At 34.3% G+C, this 13,460-nt stretch overlaps 1 protein-coding gene across 1 annotated transcript in view; it reads right to left on the reverse strand.

The window, feature by feature from the left end:
- LRRIQ1 (leucine rich repeats and IQ motif containing 1) overlaps nucleotides 1–13,460 on the reverse strand; it is a 182,739-nt gene that overhangs the window by 94,035 nt on the left and 75,244 nt on the right. Inside the window, exons 14-16 of the mRNA XM_060113615.1 lie at nucleotides 6,529–6,705; nucleotides 3,999–4,448; nucleotides 1,109–1,319 (exon numbers count right to left, since the gene is read on the reverse strand). Coding sequence (XP_059969598.1) covers nucleotides 1,109–1,319; nucleotides 3,999–4,448; nucleotides 6,529–6,705 — 838 coding nt within the window. The remainder of the gene's footprint in view (nucleotides 1–1,108; nucleotides 1,320–3,998; nucleotides 4,449–6,528; nucleotides 6,706–13,460) is intronic.

Raw genomic sequence — 13,460 nt, forward strand, 5'->3', positions numbered from 1 at the left:
ATTCAGAGTAAAAGCCAAAGTTTTTACAATGATTTAGGATTTATAAGTCCTACTCTTCCCCCCTTCACCCCTCTTCAGTCACACTGTTTCTTACTGCTCTATAAACACTGTGGGTATGCTCCTAAATCAGTGCCTTTGAATCTGATATTCCTCTGCCTGGAATATTCTTCCCCGAGATACCCAATGGCTTATCTCCTGCTGCAATGTCACCTTTCCTGGTCTTCCACATCCATCCTGTCTAAAATGATTAATTTTCCTTAGATACTCCTATCCCGCTTTTCCTGATTTATTTTTCCCCTTAGTACTTACCACAATCTAACATACTTACCTTATTTATCTGCACATCCCAACAGAATGTAAGCTAGTAAAATTTTGTGCCAAGTAATAGTTACTAAATGAATGAATAAAGGGAAACACTACATTTTTTTTTTTAGTTACTGTCATTCAATTCAGGTGTAGTACCATGAATTTCCAGACTTTATTTTATGTATTTATTTATCCCACCAGGGCATAAACTCCATGAGGGAAGAGGTCTTGCATGGTTTGTTCCTAGTTAAATTTCCTGAACCTGAAATAGTGCTTGACAAACAGTACGTTCCAAAAATTATTTGATGAGTGAATAAATAAAAGGATAAATGTGATCAGATTGAACTTCATTTTGAAATCTGATCTTGGTGAGGTTCTGAATTTTTATGTTAAATGGATATTTGAAGGACTTTAACAATTATTTTAGTAGATTTTTAAACATGCTTCTAGAAATAGCTATAGATTAGGCCAAGAGAGACCTGCTTTGACTAATCAAATGTTAACATATGTGGCAAATGCCACATCTGAGCAGAAGTTTTAATGATTGTGTGGTTCAGCTTGACCCTCAGTTCATAAGAACAGTATTTACAAATTATAGACTACTCCTTAAGCCTAGATACTCAGCAGAAGCAAAGCCAACCTGCGGCTAACCGGCAGCCTACATGTCATGTGAATAAGAAATAAATCTGCGTATTTGTAAATGGCTAAGATGCAGGGATTGCCTGTTATACAGAATAACCCAGTGAAAGATAACTAATACATTTCTCATGATTAATTATTTCACCCAAAGATTAAAAGTAACCTGAATAAGAATAGCAGCCTTCTCCCTCTGTTCTTGGATGTTGACAGTATTTTTTATTTCTTCTTTCTTTAAAATAATTTGGTTTTCAATGCAGGAATTTGACTGGGATATCAGGGGTCCTATTGCAGCAGGATGCAGCTTTATAGAGAAATGAATCTGTCTGCGCACAGTGTGACCACGCCAGCATGCCTGAATTACCATAGCTGCCATACTATTAAGAGGAGAAAAAAAAATATTTTTAGTACCCAAAAATATACAGTTGTAGTTAAGAGGTCCTCATAAGCTATATTTATTTGTAAACATAGACCATATAAAGTATTATTTAAAAATAAGACCCGTTCTTTTATTTAACTATAGTCATAGAAGTAAAAATAATACGGAAACCTTAAAATCTGAAGGAGAGAAATGGGCCAGTAACTTAGAGAGGGATATGAGTACTAGGGATTTTTGTTTCTTTTAAGGAGGAAGATATTACCGAGATTTTGTATGATAGCGACGATGCTGAACCACTAGAAAGGGGGGAAAAATGATGATGCAAAAAGGGGAAAAATATAGGAGTCAGTTGGCAAGAGAGGGTGGGATACTATTCAGAGCAGAGAGACTAAGTTTTGAGAGGAGGAAGGGCCCCCCTTCTCTCTAAGAGAAAGGACCCATCAGGTCTTCTAGCTTCACTTGCCTATCTGCCCATGGACAAATACCTAAATCATTCTCTTATAAGCCCAGTAGTAAATTTTAACATTTTTTCCAGCCTACAACTATTTACCAATTTCTGGCACTGAATCAATCAACACTGTGTTTTTCCCACATCCCATAAGCTGCCCAGCAACATTACCAAAATTTGAATAATAATGTACATTGATTGTAAGTGGGTTCTCAGCTTGCTTAATCATTTAATTCTTCATCATTGGATATGTTTTCCTTTCCCACATAGATTATTGCAGAAATATTATCAAGGTACAAGGTAGAGTCAAAGTGCTAACTACTGGCTTAATTGTTCTTCAAATCTTTGGGTTTACTTTTAAAAGGCATATGAAGGAGAAGTGATTCATGTATATTCACCTTTTCCAGGCTCCCTTGAAAAAGTTTTCAATAATTTTATAATTGCCAAGCCCAAAGAAATTTTTTCATTCCTCATACTTGTGAGTTTAAGGCAAAATGGAATTAAGTGATAAACTGCCAGACATCACCTTATATTTTTTTTCTCATAGAAATATATTTGTGGGAAATTAGAATGGAATGATGTAACCACTTTCTATTGTTATTAATATTGTCATCATCATCACCATTTTACCTAAAGCTTGTGGAAGGCTTCAATCTATTTTGATATGAATTGAAGTTAGTGGCTAAAATTTTTTTCTGGCTTAAGATAATTGCACTCCCTATAGGAAAAAAAATCATGTTTCAACAAATCATTTCCTCCTCCTAGGGTAAATAGAACTTAATAAACTTTGCTATGGAATTAATTCACATTTGGTCATTCAACCGTTAATTCATTCCTTCATCTTTTGAACAAAAATGAGTTAAAGAATTTGAAAAAGAATAGATATATGTATAACTGAATCACTTTGCTGTACACCTGAAACTAACACAACATTTTAAATCAACTATGCTCCAATATAAAATAAAAAAAAAATTTTAACAAAAAAAGAGTTAAGGAATTTAAGACACTATAATATGTATTTGGGTGATAAAGAAAAAGATCTGAAAACATATTTGCAATGCATAACTGGTAAAGAATGAAAGGTCTGTAAGAAAACACATTTAACCTGAGACAGCATCTTATATTTCTCTACAGATACATACAAATTTCACTGACTGTAACTGTGAATTTCTTGTAAAGCTGACCAGTCATTTAGTGCTTGAATTCCTCAGCTCACTAACAGCAAAATTTCCCAAGGAAGAAAGTAAAAAGGTAGATGAGGGATATTTTCCTCAGTGACACTAACAACAGGATGCTTTGCACCATGCAGAAAGCCGTGAGAGCAGGTAAAGAAGCTGACTTTAGGGCTTCCTAAATATAAGGTGCTCTCCATATTGGGAAAAACAGCTCGTATTACTACTATCATTATCTTCATCTTTTATCTAGTAAAAATAATGATGATAAAAATGCCCTTAGCATAGGAACACATGTAAATTATGCTTAGGAAACGCCTACACAACTGACAGTGAATCTTCCTGAAACACTGAATGGCAAGGTTCAGCAAGTGGGTATACATTTTCTTTTCCTTTTATTCTTTAGGTCTTTGGTTTGTCTATATTTTCAGTTCCTCATCCTTCCTTATTATTATCATTTGGCTATTTTAGTTATCACGAATTAAAAAGTTCTAAATGTTGTTTATCTGGAATTTCAGTAGGAAATGTCTGGAATATTTAGAGCTAACGGGATTCAAATAGGCAATGTCTAGGGTACCCCGGCTAATACTATCCCAAAATATACCAATGTACCCTGGCATGCTGAATATTTTAAGCTCAAGGAATTTGAGAAAAGGCATGTGCAGGAAGGATTTTCTGACTTTCCCTGGAAGCATGTCATAAGACCCTCGTGTGAGAGGTCTTTATAGTATTTTAAGAATAATGGGATTATTTTATTTCTTCTTAAAAATTCATTTTAATTATTTAGAGATTAGAAGGCAGAAAAAATAATTTCACAGTTACTCATTTTAAATTAAATAATACTAGTTAATTAAATCAGAACCTGCCAAATTTCAACCAAATTGATCTGCACTGTAATTAATAATTTGTGCATATCATAAAAACATAAGGGAATTAACATGAAATATAATAGTGATTGAAATCCTTCACCAAATTATTATTTGGTAACAATGACTAAGATTATCCATAAAAAGTAATAAAATACAACTGTAAAAGAAAAGTGATCTATAAATCTTACATTTTTTCATGATGTTCAGTATTCTGGCAGTTCTTCAATAGAGACCTTGTCATTACTGTTTCCATGAATGGTATTCTTTTGGTGGGGAAAGTGATTGCCTTGCTGTCTTCTCTTTTCTGGCCAACTACTTTGTCCTGATTTCTTCCTTTAGTATCTTCACATAAGGAGGGGTTGGTTAGTGAGGAATGACTAGAGCCAGAGTCCATCCATTTCTCAGAAATACCTGGTGAGTCCAGTTTGTGTTCATTTGCATAAGAGTAAAGGACTCTACTTTGCAGTATGCTGTCACTGTTTGTAGAAGGCAAATGATTTTTCTGAGCTTCTGATTCCTCTCTCTTGCTGATACTTACATCACCATGTTCATGTGCATATCGACAATCATTACTAAGTGTCATCAATTTCTTGAAATAATGGCAGAGATTTTCTGCAGCATCCAACGTGAAAATATTTCTGAGCAAATAAATAATGAGGATGTTTAATAATAAGAAGTATATCAGCAAATATTAACACTTATACAGGTTTTGAAAATATCCCTGTGTGGCCTGACATATTAAATTTTACTACAAAATTCATTAAAAACTTATTTCTGATGGTTTGTATAAAAATTTATCTTATTTCTCACAAAATGTGAAAATATTTGTTTACTTAATTTCAATCCATTAATCCAGACAAAACGTCTGGAAGTTTTAGAATCATTTTTATCCTAGGTACCTTTGGTACAAATGAATGAGAAAAATCCATGCTTTTACTGCCATAAGCATGAGAAATGATGGCTGCCTAAATTTGGAGAAGTTATTTATGAAACAAAAGTACTTTGTACATTGACTTTTGCCATGCAAAATATTTGTATTGGACTTTTAAACAAATAAGTTATATCATGGGAAAGTTTTTATTGCCATTTTTCTCTGGAAAAAAAATCCATTGCAAAGAGAATTCAAATACTTTAAGACGTAAATGCTTGTGATTCTCCTGAACTGTTGTTGGATTTAGCTATACCAAACAAAATGAAAGTTATAATTATTTCCTAAAATATAGAGATAGACACCTCGTATGTTTACAAATGTAGACATTAGCCTAGGTTCTTCCAATATATTTTAATATTTTGTATTTCATTCATTTTATTGGTGAATAATGCAGAAAAGGTTCAGTTCAATGTTGGATGTCAACTGTTTATGCTTAAGTGTTGAATTCACCACCATTTATGATCAAACATAAAAAATACAGTCTATTTTAAATTCTCAAGTAAAACCTTCATTGTAATAACAATAAATTCTCCCAAAGAATTGTAAATCTAAATTTCAACGTAAGGGGTGTCAAGAGTCACCTTTACATAAAAATTGTAGATTACTATACATACACAAGGAGATATCAGTTTAGATTTTAAAAAGATAAATGTAAATAACCTTAGTTTTTGCTAAAAGTCAACATTATCTATAAGAATTGGAATTATTTTTAAAGCTGTGAGATTTACTTATAATATGAATAGGCTAGTTGGGATAGGGAGGGTGGGAGGGAGGGAGACGCAAGAGGGAAGGGATGTGGGAACAGATGTATATGTATGACTGATTCACTTTGTTATAAAGCAGAAACTAATAAAAAAAAGAAAAAAAATGAATAGGCTATATTTAAAAACATTTAAATAGAAAAACCAACTCTTACGTAGTATGAGCATGTACGAAAGTACAAATAGCAAAAATTTAATATGTAATGTAGTAATTAAATTTAGACATTTGGAAGCACATAACTGTTCCACTTATAATGCAGAATTATCATAAGTAAAATATAAAATAATTTTCCTTTCTCATTTGTGTCTTTTTGGAGCAGTATAAATTAGGAAATACAGTTTTAAAAAGATCAATTGTAATTAATTCATAGTAATGCATTCAGAATTCAGGGTGGGGAATGGGAAGTTCTCTTTCTTTGATATATTTTTAGGACTCTGTTCTCAGCCTCTGTCCTCTGAATGTGTGCACATGTTGACTGCTTTTCTCCACTATGCTCCCATAATACCTTAGTACACAAATATATGTGTAATATGATTCCTTATATAATAAATATACATAATAAATATCATTTGTTTTATAAAACTTGCCTTGTTCCATTGTAACTATTTATTTAGCTAATTTTCTTTTAATGTAATCGTGAATTCTTTGGGGGTAAAGTGTAATATTTAGCTTATTATATGTCTTGCCCATCAATAATTGTTGAAAAAATGTATGTATGACTGATTAATTGAATGAACAGATGAATGAATGTTTTCATCTTTTCTTGAAGCTATCCTCATGCTTTCATTTATTTTCATCTAATTTTAGCTTTTAAATTATATTCTAAATTATGTTCAAAATACATATTAATACATTTCAAATAATAAAAAGTGATGCCCAGAAGTCCTTTTCTAAAGAGACAATATCCCTAAAACACGCTGTACTAGTCCAAAAGAGTAGCATTGTATTGATCAGAATAATTTTTAATCACATGTGTAAATTGCATTATACCTTTTAATTATGACAAGGGGAGATATCACTCTTACCTTTCTCCAGTATATTTTTTGGTTAGTAAGTTAAATTCTCTAATCTGGGACTGACAAAGTACCAGGAAACGCTCGAATTCTAGTTCATAGTGCTCTTCAGTGTGACATTCTGAATAAGAGGTTAGCATTTCACCATTGAGGATTTTTACAGCAGGTAATATTTTAAGTAGAGAATCCCTATTGAAAACAGGAAAAAAAAATAATTTTGAAAAGGCAAGTTTATATCTAAAATAACTATATGCCTATTACTTAAATAATATAAATACAGAGTATATCTATGAAACATTGATTTTGTAGAGAAAATTATACTGTTAATTTTTTAAAAAAATTATTGTATCATATCATGTACAAAGTTTTAGAGATCTTGACACATATTTAACCATTTTATTCTCTTTTTTCTTTTGAATTTTATTTTATTTTTTTTATACAGCAGGTTACTAGTGAACCATTTTATACATATGAGTGTATATATGTCAATCCCAGTCTCCCAATTCATCACACTACCACCACCACCCTCACCACTTTCCCCCCTTGGTGTCCACACGTTTGTTCTCTGCATCTTTGTCTCAATTTCTGCCCTGCAAACCGGTTCATCTGTACCATTTTTCTAGGTTCCACATATATGCGTTAATATACGATATTTGTTTTTCTCTTTCTGACTTACATCACTCTGTATGACAGTCTTTAGATCCATCCACGTCTCTACAAATGACCCAATTTCGTTCCTTTTTATGGCTGAGTAATATTCCATTGTATATATGTACCACTTCTTCTTTATCCATTCATTTGTCGATGGGCATTTAGGTTGCTTCCATGTCCTGGCTATTGTAAATAGTGCTGAAATGAACATAGGGGTGCATGTGTCTTTTTGAATTATGGTTTTCTCTGGGTATATGCCCAGTAATGGGATTCCTGGGTCATATGGTAATTCTATTTTAAGTTTCTTAAGGAACCTCCATACTGTTCTCCATAGTGGCTGTATCAATTTACATTCCCACCAACAGTGCAAGAGGGCTCCCTTTTCTCCACACCCTCTCCAGCATTTGTTGTTTGTAGATTTTCCAATGATCCCCATTCAAACTGGTATGAGGTGATTCCTCATTGTAGTTTTGATTTGCATTTCTCTAATAATTAGTGATGTTGAGAAGATTTTCATGTGCTTCTTGGCCATCTGTATGTCTTCCTTGGAGAAATGTCTACTTAGGTCTTCTGCCCATTTTTGGATTAGGTTGTTTGGTTTTTCAATATTGAGCTGCATGACCTGTTTATATATTTTGGAGATTCATCCTTTGTCCACTGGTTCATTTGCAAATATTTTCTCCCATTCTGAGGGCTGTCTTTTGGTCTTGTTTAGAGTTTCCTTTGCTGTGCAGAAACTGTTAAGTTTCATTAGGTCCCATTTGTTTATTTTTGGTTTTATTTCCATTAATCTAGGAGGTGGATCAAAAAAGATCTTGCTGTGATTTATGTCAAAGAGTGTTCTTCCTAAGCTTTCCTCTAAGAATTTTATAGTGTCTGGACTTATATTTAGGTCTCTAATCAATTTGAGTTTATTTTTGTGTATGGTGTTAGGGAGTGTTCTAATTCCATTCTTTTACATGTAGCTGTCCCGTTCTCCCAGCACCAGTTATTGAACAGACTGTCGTTTCTCCATTGTATACCTTTGCTTCCTTTGTCACAGGTTAGTTGGCCATACATGCACGGGTTTATCTCTGGGCTTTCTATCTTGTTCCATTGATCTATATTTCTGTTTTTGTGTCAGTACCATATTGTCTTGCTTACTGTAGCTTTGTAGTATAGTCTGAAGTCACGGAGCCTGATCCCTCCAGCTCTGCTTTTTCCCTCAAGACCACTTTGGCTATTCGGTGTCTTTTGTGTCCCTATACAAATTTTAAGATTTTTTGTTTTAGTTCTGTAAAAAATGCCATTGATAATTTGATAGAGATTGCATTGAATGTATAGATTGCTTGGGTAGTATAGTCATTTTCACAATAATGATTCTTCCAATCCAAGAACATGGTATATGTCTCCATCTGTTTTTATCATCTTTAATTTCATTCATCAGTGTCATATAGTTTTCTGCATACAGGTCTTTTGTCTCCCTAGGTAGGTTTATTCCTAGGTATTTTATTCTTTTTGTTGCAATGGTAAATGGGACTGTTTCCTTAATTTCTCTTTCAGATTTTTCATCATTAGGGTATAGGAATGCAAGAGATTTCTGTGCATTAATTTTGTATCCAGCTACTTTACCAAATTCATTGATTAGCTCTAGTAGTTTTCAGGTGGCATCGTTAGGATTCTCTACATATAGTATCATGTCATCTGCAAACAGTGACAGTTTTACTTCTTCTTTTCCAATTTGTATTCCTTTCATTTCTTTTTCTTCTTTGATTGCCATGGCTAGGACTTCCAAAACTATGTTGAATAATAGTGGTGAGAGTGGACATCCTTGTCTTATTCCCAATCTTAGAGGAAATGCTTTCAGTTTTTCACCATTGAGAATGATGTTTGCTGTGGGTTTGCCATAAATGGCCTTTATTATGTTGAGGTAGGTTCCCTCTATGCCCACTTTCTGGAGAGTTTTTATCATAAATGGGTGTTGAATTTTGTCAAAAGCTTTTTCTTCTGCTATTGAGATGATCATATGGTTTTCTTCTTCAATTTGTTAATATGGTGTATCACATTGATTGGTTTGCGTATACTGAAGAATCCTTGCATCCCTAGGATAAATCCCACTTGATCATGGTGTATGATCCTTTTATTGTGTTGTTGGATTCTCTGCTAATATTTTGTTGAGGATTTTTGCATGTATATTAATCAGTGATATTGGTCTGTAATTTTCTTTTCTTGTAATATCTTTGTCTGGTTTTGGTATCAGGGTGATGGTGACCTCATAGAATGAGTTTGGGAGTGTTCCTTCCTCTGCAGTTTTTTGGAAGAGTTTGAGAAGGATGGGTGTTAGCTCTTCTCTAAATGTTTGATAGAAATCACCTGTGAAGCCATCTGGTCCTGGACTTTTGTGGGAAGACTTTCCATCACAGTTTCAATTTCATTACTTGTGATTGGTCTGTTCGTATTTTCTATATCTTCCACCTGCAGTCTTGGAAGGTTATACCTTTCTAAGAATTTGTCCATTTCTTCCAGGTTGTCCATATTATTGGCATAGAGTTGCTTGTAGTAGCCTCTTAGGATGCGTTGTATTTCTGTGGTGTCTGTTGTAACTTCTCCTTTTTCATTTCTAATTCTAATGATTTGAGTCCTCTCCCGCTTTTTCTTGATGAGTCTGGCTAATGCTTTATCAATTTTCTTTATATTCTCAAAGAACCAGCTTTTAGTTGCACTGATCTTTGCTATTATTTTCTGTTTCTATTTCATTTATTTCTCCTCTGATCTTTACGATTTCTTTCCCTCTACTAACTTTGGGTTTTGTTTGTTCTTTTAGGTGTAAGCTTAGATTGTTTATTTGAGATGTTTGTTGTTCCTTGAGGTAGGATTGTGTTGCTATAAACTTCCCTCTTAGAACTGCTTTTGCTGCATCCCATAGCTTTTGGATTGTCGTGTTTTCATTGTCATTTTTTCTAGGTATTTTTTGATTTCTGATTTGATTTCTTCAGTGATCTCTTGGTTATTTAGTAACGTATTTGTTTAGCCTCCATGTGTTTGTGTTTTTTACATTTTTTCCCGTAATTGATTTATAATCTGGTAGCGTCGTGGTCAGAAATGATGCTTCATATGATTTTGATTTTCTTAAATTTACTGAGGCTTGATTTGTGACCCAAGATGTGATCAATCCTGGAGAATGTTCCATGCACACTTGAGAAGAAAGTGTAATTTGCTGATTTTGGATGGAATGTCCTATAAATATCAATTAAATCTATCTGGTCTATTTTGCCATTTAAAGCTTGTGTTTCCTTATTTATTTTCTGTTTGGATGTGTGAGGTGTTAAAATCCCCCACTGTTATTGTGTTACTGTTGATTTCCTCTTTTATAGCTGTTAGCAGTTTCCTTAAGTATTGAGGTGCTCCTATGTTTTGTGCATATATATTTATAATTTTTATAGCTTCATCTTGGATTGATCCTTTGATCATTATGTAGTGTCCTTCCTTATCTCTTGGAACATTCTTTATTTTAACATCTATTTTATCTGACATGAGTATTGCTACTCCAGCTTTCTTTTGATTTCCATTTGCATGGAATATCTTTTTCCATACCCTCACTTTCAGTCTGTATGTGTCCCTAAGTCTGAAGTGGGTCTCTTGTAGACAGCATATATATGGGTCTTGTTTTTGTATTCATTCAGTGAGCCTGTGTCTTTTGGTTGGAGCATTTAATCCATTCCCAATTAAGGTAATTATCGATATGTATGTTCCTATGACCATTGTCTTAATTGTTTTGGGTTTGTTTCTGTAGGTCCTTTTCTTCTCTTGTGTTTCCCACTTAGAGGAGTTCCTTTAGCATTTGTTGTAGACCAGGTTTGGCGGTGCTGAATTCTCTTAGCTTTTTCTTGTCTGTAAAGCTTTTGATTTCTCCACTGAATCTGAATGAGATCATTGCTGGGTAGAGTAATCTTGGTCGTAGGTTCTTCCCTTTCACCACTTTAAATATGTCATGCCACTCACTTCTGGCTTGTAGAGTTTCTGCTGAGAAATCAGCTGTTAACGTTATGGGAGTTCCCTTGTATGTTATTTGTCATTTTTCCTTTGCTGCTTTCAATAATTTTTCTTTGGCTTTAATTTTTGTCAGTTTGATTACTATGTGTCTCAGCATGTTTCTCCTTGGGTTTATCCTGCCTGGGACTCGCTGTGCTTCCTGGACTTGGGTGGCTCTTTCCTTTTCCGTGTTAGGGAAGTTTTCAACTATAATCTCTTCAAATATTTTCTCTGGTCCTTTTTCTCTCTCTCTTCTCCTTCTGGGACCCCTATAATGCGAATGTTGTTGCATTTAATGTTGTCCCAGAGGTCTCTTAGGCTGTTTTCATTTCTTTTCATTCTTTTCCTTTGTTCTGTTCCACAGCAGTGAATTCTACCATTCTGTCTTCCAGGTCACTTATCCGTTCTTCTGCCTCAGTTATTCTGCTGTTGCTTCCTTCTAGTGTAGTTTTCATTTCACTTATTGTATTGTTCATCTCTGTTTGTTCTTTAATTTTTCTAGGTCTTTGTTAAACATTTCTTCCATCTTCTCGGTCTTTGCCTCCATTGTTTTTCCGAGGTCCTGGATCATCTTCACTCTCATTATTCTGAATTCTTCTTCTGGAAGGTTGCCCATCTCCACTTCATTTAGTTTTTTTTCTGGGGTTTTATCTTGTACCTTCATCTGGTACATAGCTCTCTGCCTTTTCATGTTGTCTATCTTCTGTGAATTTGTTGTGTTGTCTATCTTCTGTGGTTTTTCCTAACCATTTTCTTGTAAAACACAAATGGTAAATTCAAGCAGTTGGAAACTTGGGCTGGGAATAAATTAAAGACTGCATTATGAGAAGAATAGTATCAGACACACTCTTTTATTTTACTTTTTTAAAGTTTTTGACTGAGTTGGGTCTTTTTTGCTGCACGTGGGCTTTCTCTAGTTGTGGCGAGCAGTGGCTACTCTTTACTGTGTGGTGTGGGCTTCTCATTGCGATGGCTTCTCCTGTTGTGAAGCACGGGGTCTAGGTGTGTGGGCTTCAGTAGTTGTGGCGCACAAGCTCAGTAGTTGCGGCTCATGGGCTCTAGCGCACAGACTCAATAGTTGTGGCTCATGGGCTTAGTTGCTCCACAGCATGTGGGATCTTCCCGGACCAGGGCTTGCAGCTGTGTCCCCTGCATTGGCAGGCAGATTCTTAACCACTGCACCACCAGGGAAGCCCAGAAGAACTCTTTTAAAAATAAGATAATTAAAATGATTTTACCAAAAGTTCCTGTTTATTTCAGAAATAGGTGTGAATTCTGATTGTTTCTCAGTGAAATACAGTGAGTTGAGGGTTAAACCAAAACAGAAGGAGTGGTGATTACCCCATATTACATGATCTGGAAAACCTAAATTTATTATATTTCTCCTTGAATCTTAGTAAGGATTATAATAAGAATCTCCTAGATATGAGCAAAAGTCTTTATCAATTTAAAAGGCCAATGCTATGAAAAACCAGACCAGAAAGCAAGAGTGGTCCACCAAGCTCAGCCACCTTGAAGTACTTCCCAAGCCTTTCACAAGAAGAGTGTGTGGGCTTCTTTTCACAAGGCTATTGATGATCACAGGGGCAAAATAAACTTCTTGAATGAGTAAAACTTCTTACTAAAAAACTAACAATTCCTATGAGGAAAACTACAAATCAGTGACAAAGATACCAAAGACTAAATAAATGGAAAGATGTCACATGAAAAAAAAATCTTTGTGGCTAAGAAGATTCAATACCGTCAAGAAGTCAGTTTTTCCCCACTTGATCTATAGATAGAACACAATTCCAACTAAAATACCAGCAAGATATTTTGTGGATATCAAGAAATTGATTCTAAAGTTTATATGAAGAGGCAAAACAAGCATATAGCCAACTTAATTTTGAAAGAGAAGGAAAAAGTTGGAAGAATGACACTAGTTGACTTCAAGATTATCTATGAAGCTACAGTAATCAGGATAATGTGGTAATGGCAAAAGAATAGTCAAATAGATCAATGGAACAGAAGACAGAACCCAGAAATAGTCCCACATAATACAGTAAACTGATCTTTGACAAATGAGAAAAAGTAATACAACTGAGACAAGATAAGTCTTTTCAACTACTGGTGCTAGAACAACTGAACATTGCTGTGTTAAAAAAAAAAAAGGAATCTAGACATACAGACACAGACCTCTCACATTTCACAAAAATTAACTCAGAAAGGATCACAGACCTAAAAGCAAACTGCGAAACCCTAAAACTCCTAGAAGTAAAAATAGAAGAAAATCTAGATGACCT

Source organism: Mesoplodon densirostris, chromosome 11 (assembly GCF_025265405.1).
Source record: "Mesoplodon densirostris isolate mMesDen1 chromosome 11, mMesDen1 primary haplotype, whole genome shotgun sequence".
Classification (NCBI taxonomy): domain Eukaryota; kingdom Metazoa; phylum Chordata; class Mammalia; order Artiodactyla; family Ziphiidae; genus Mesoplodon; species Mesoplodon densirostris.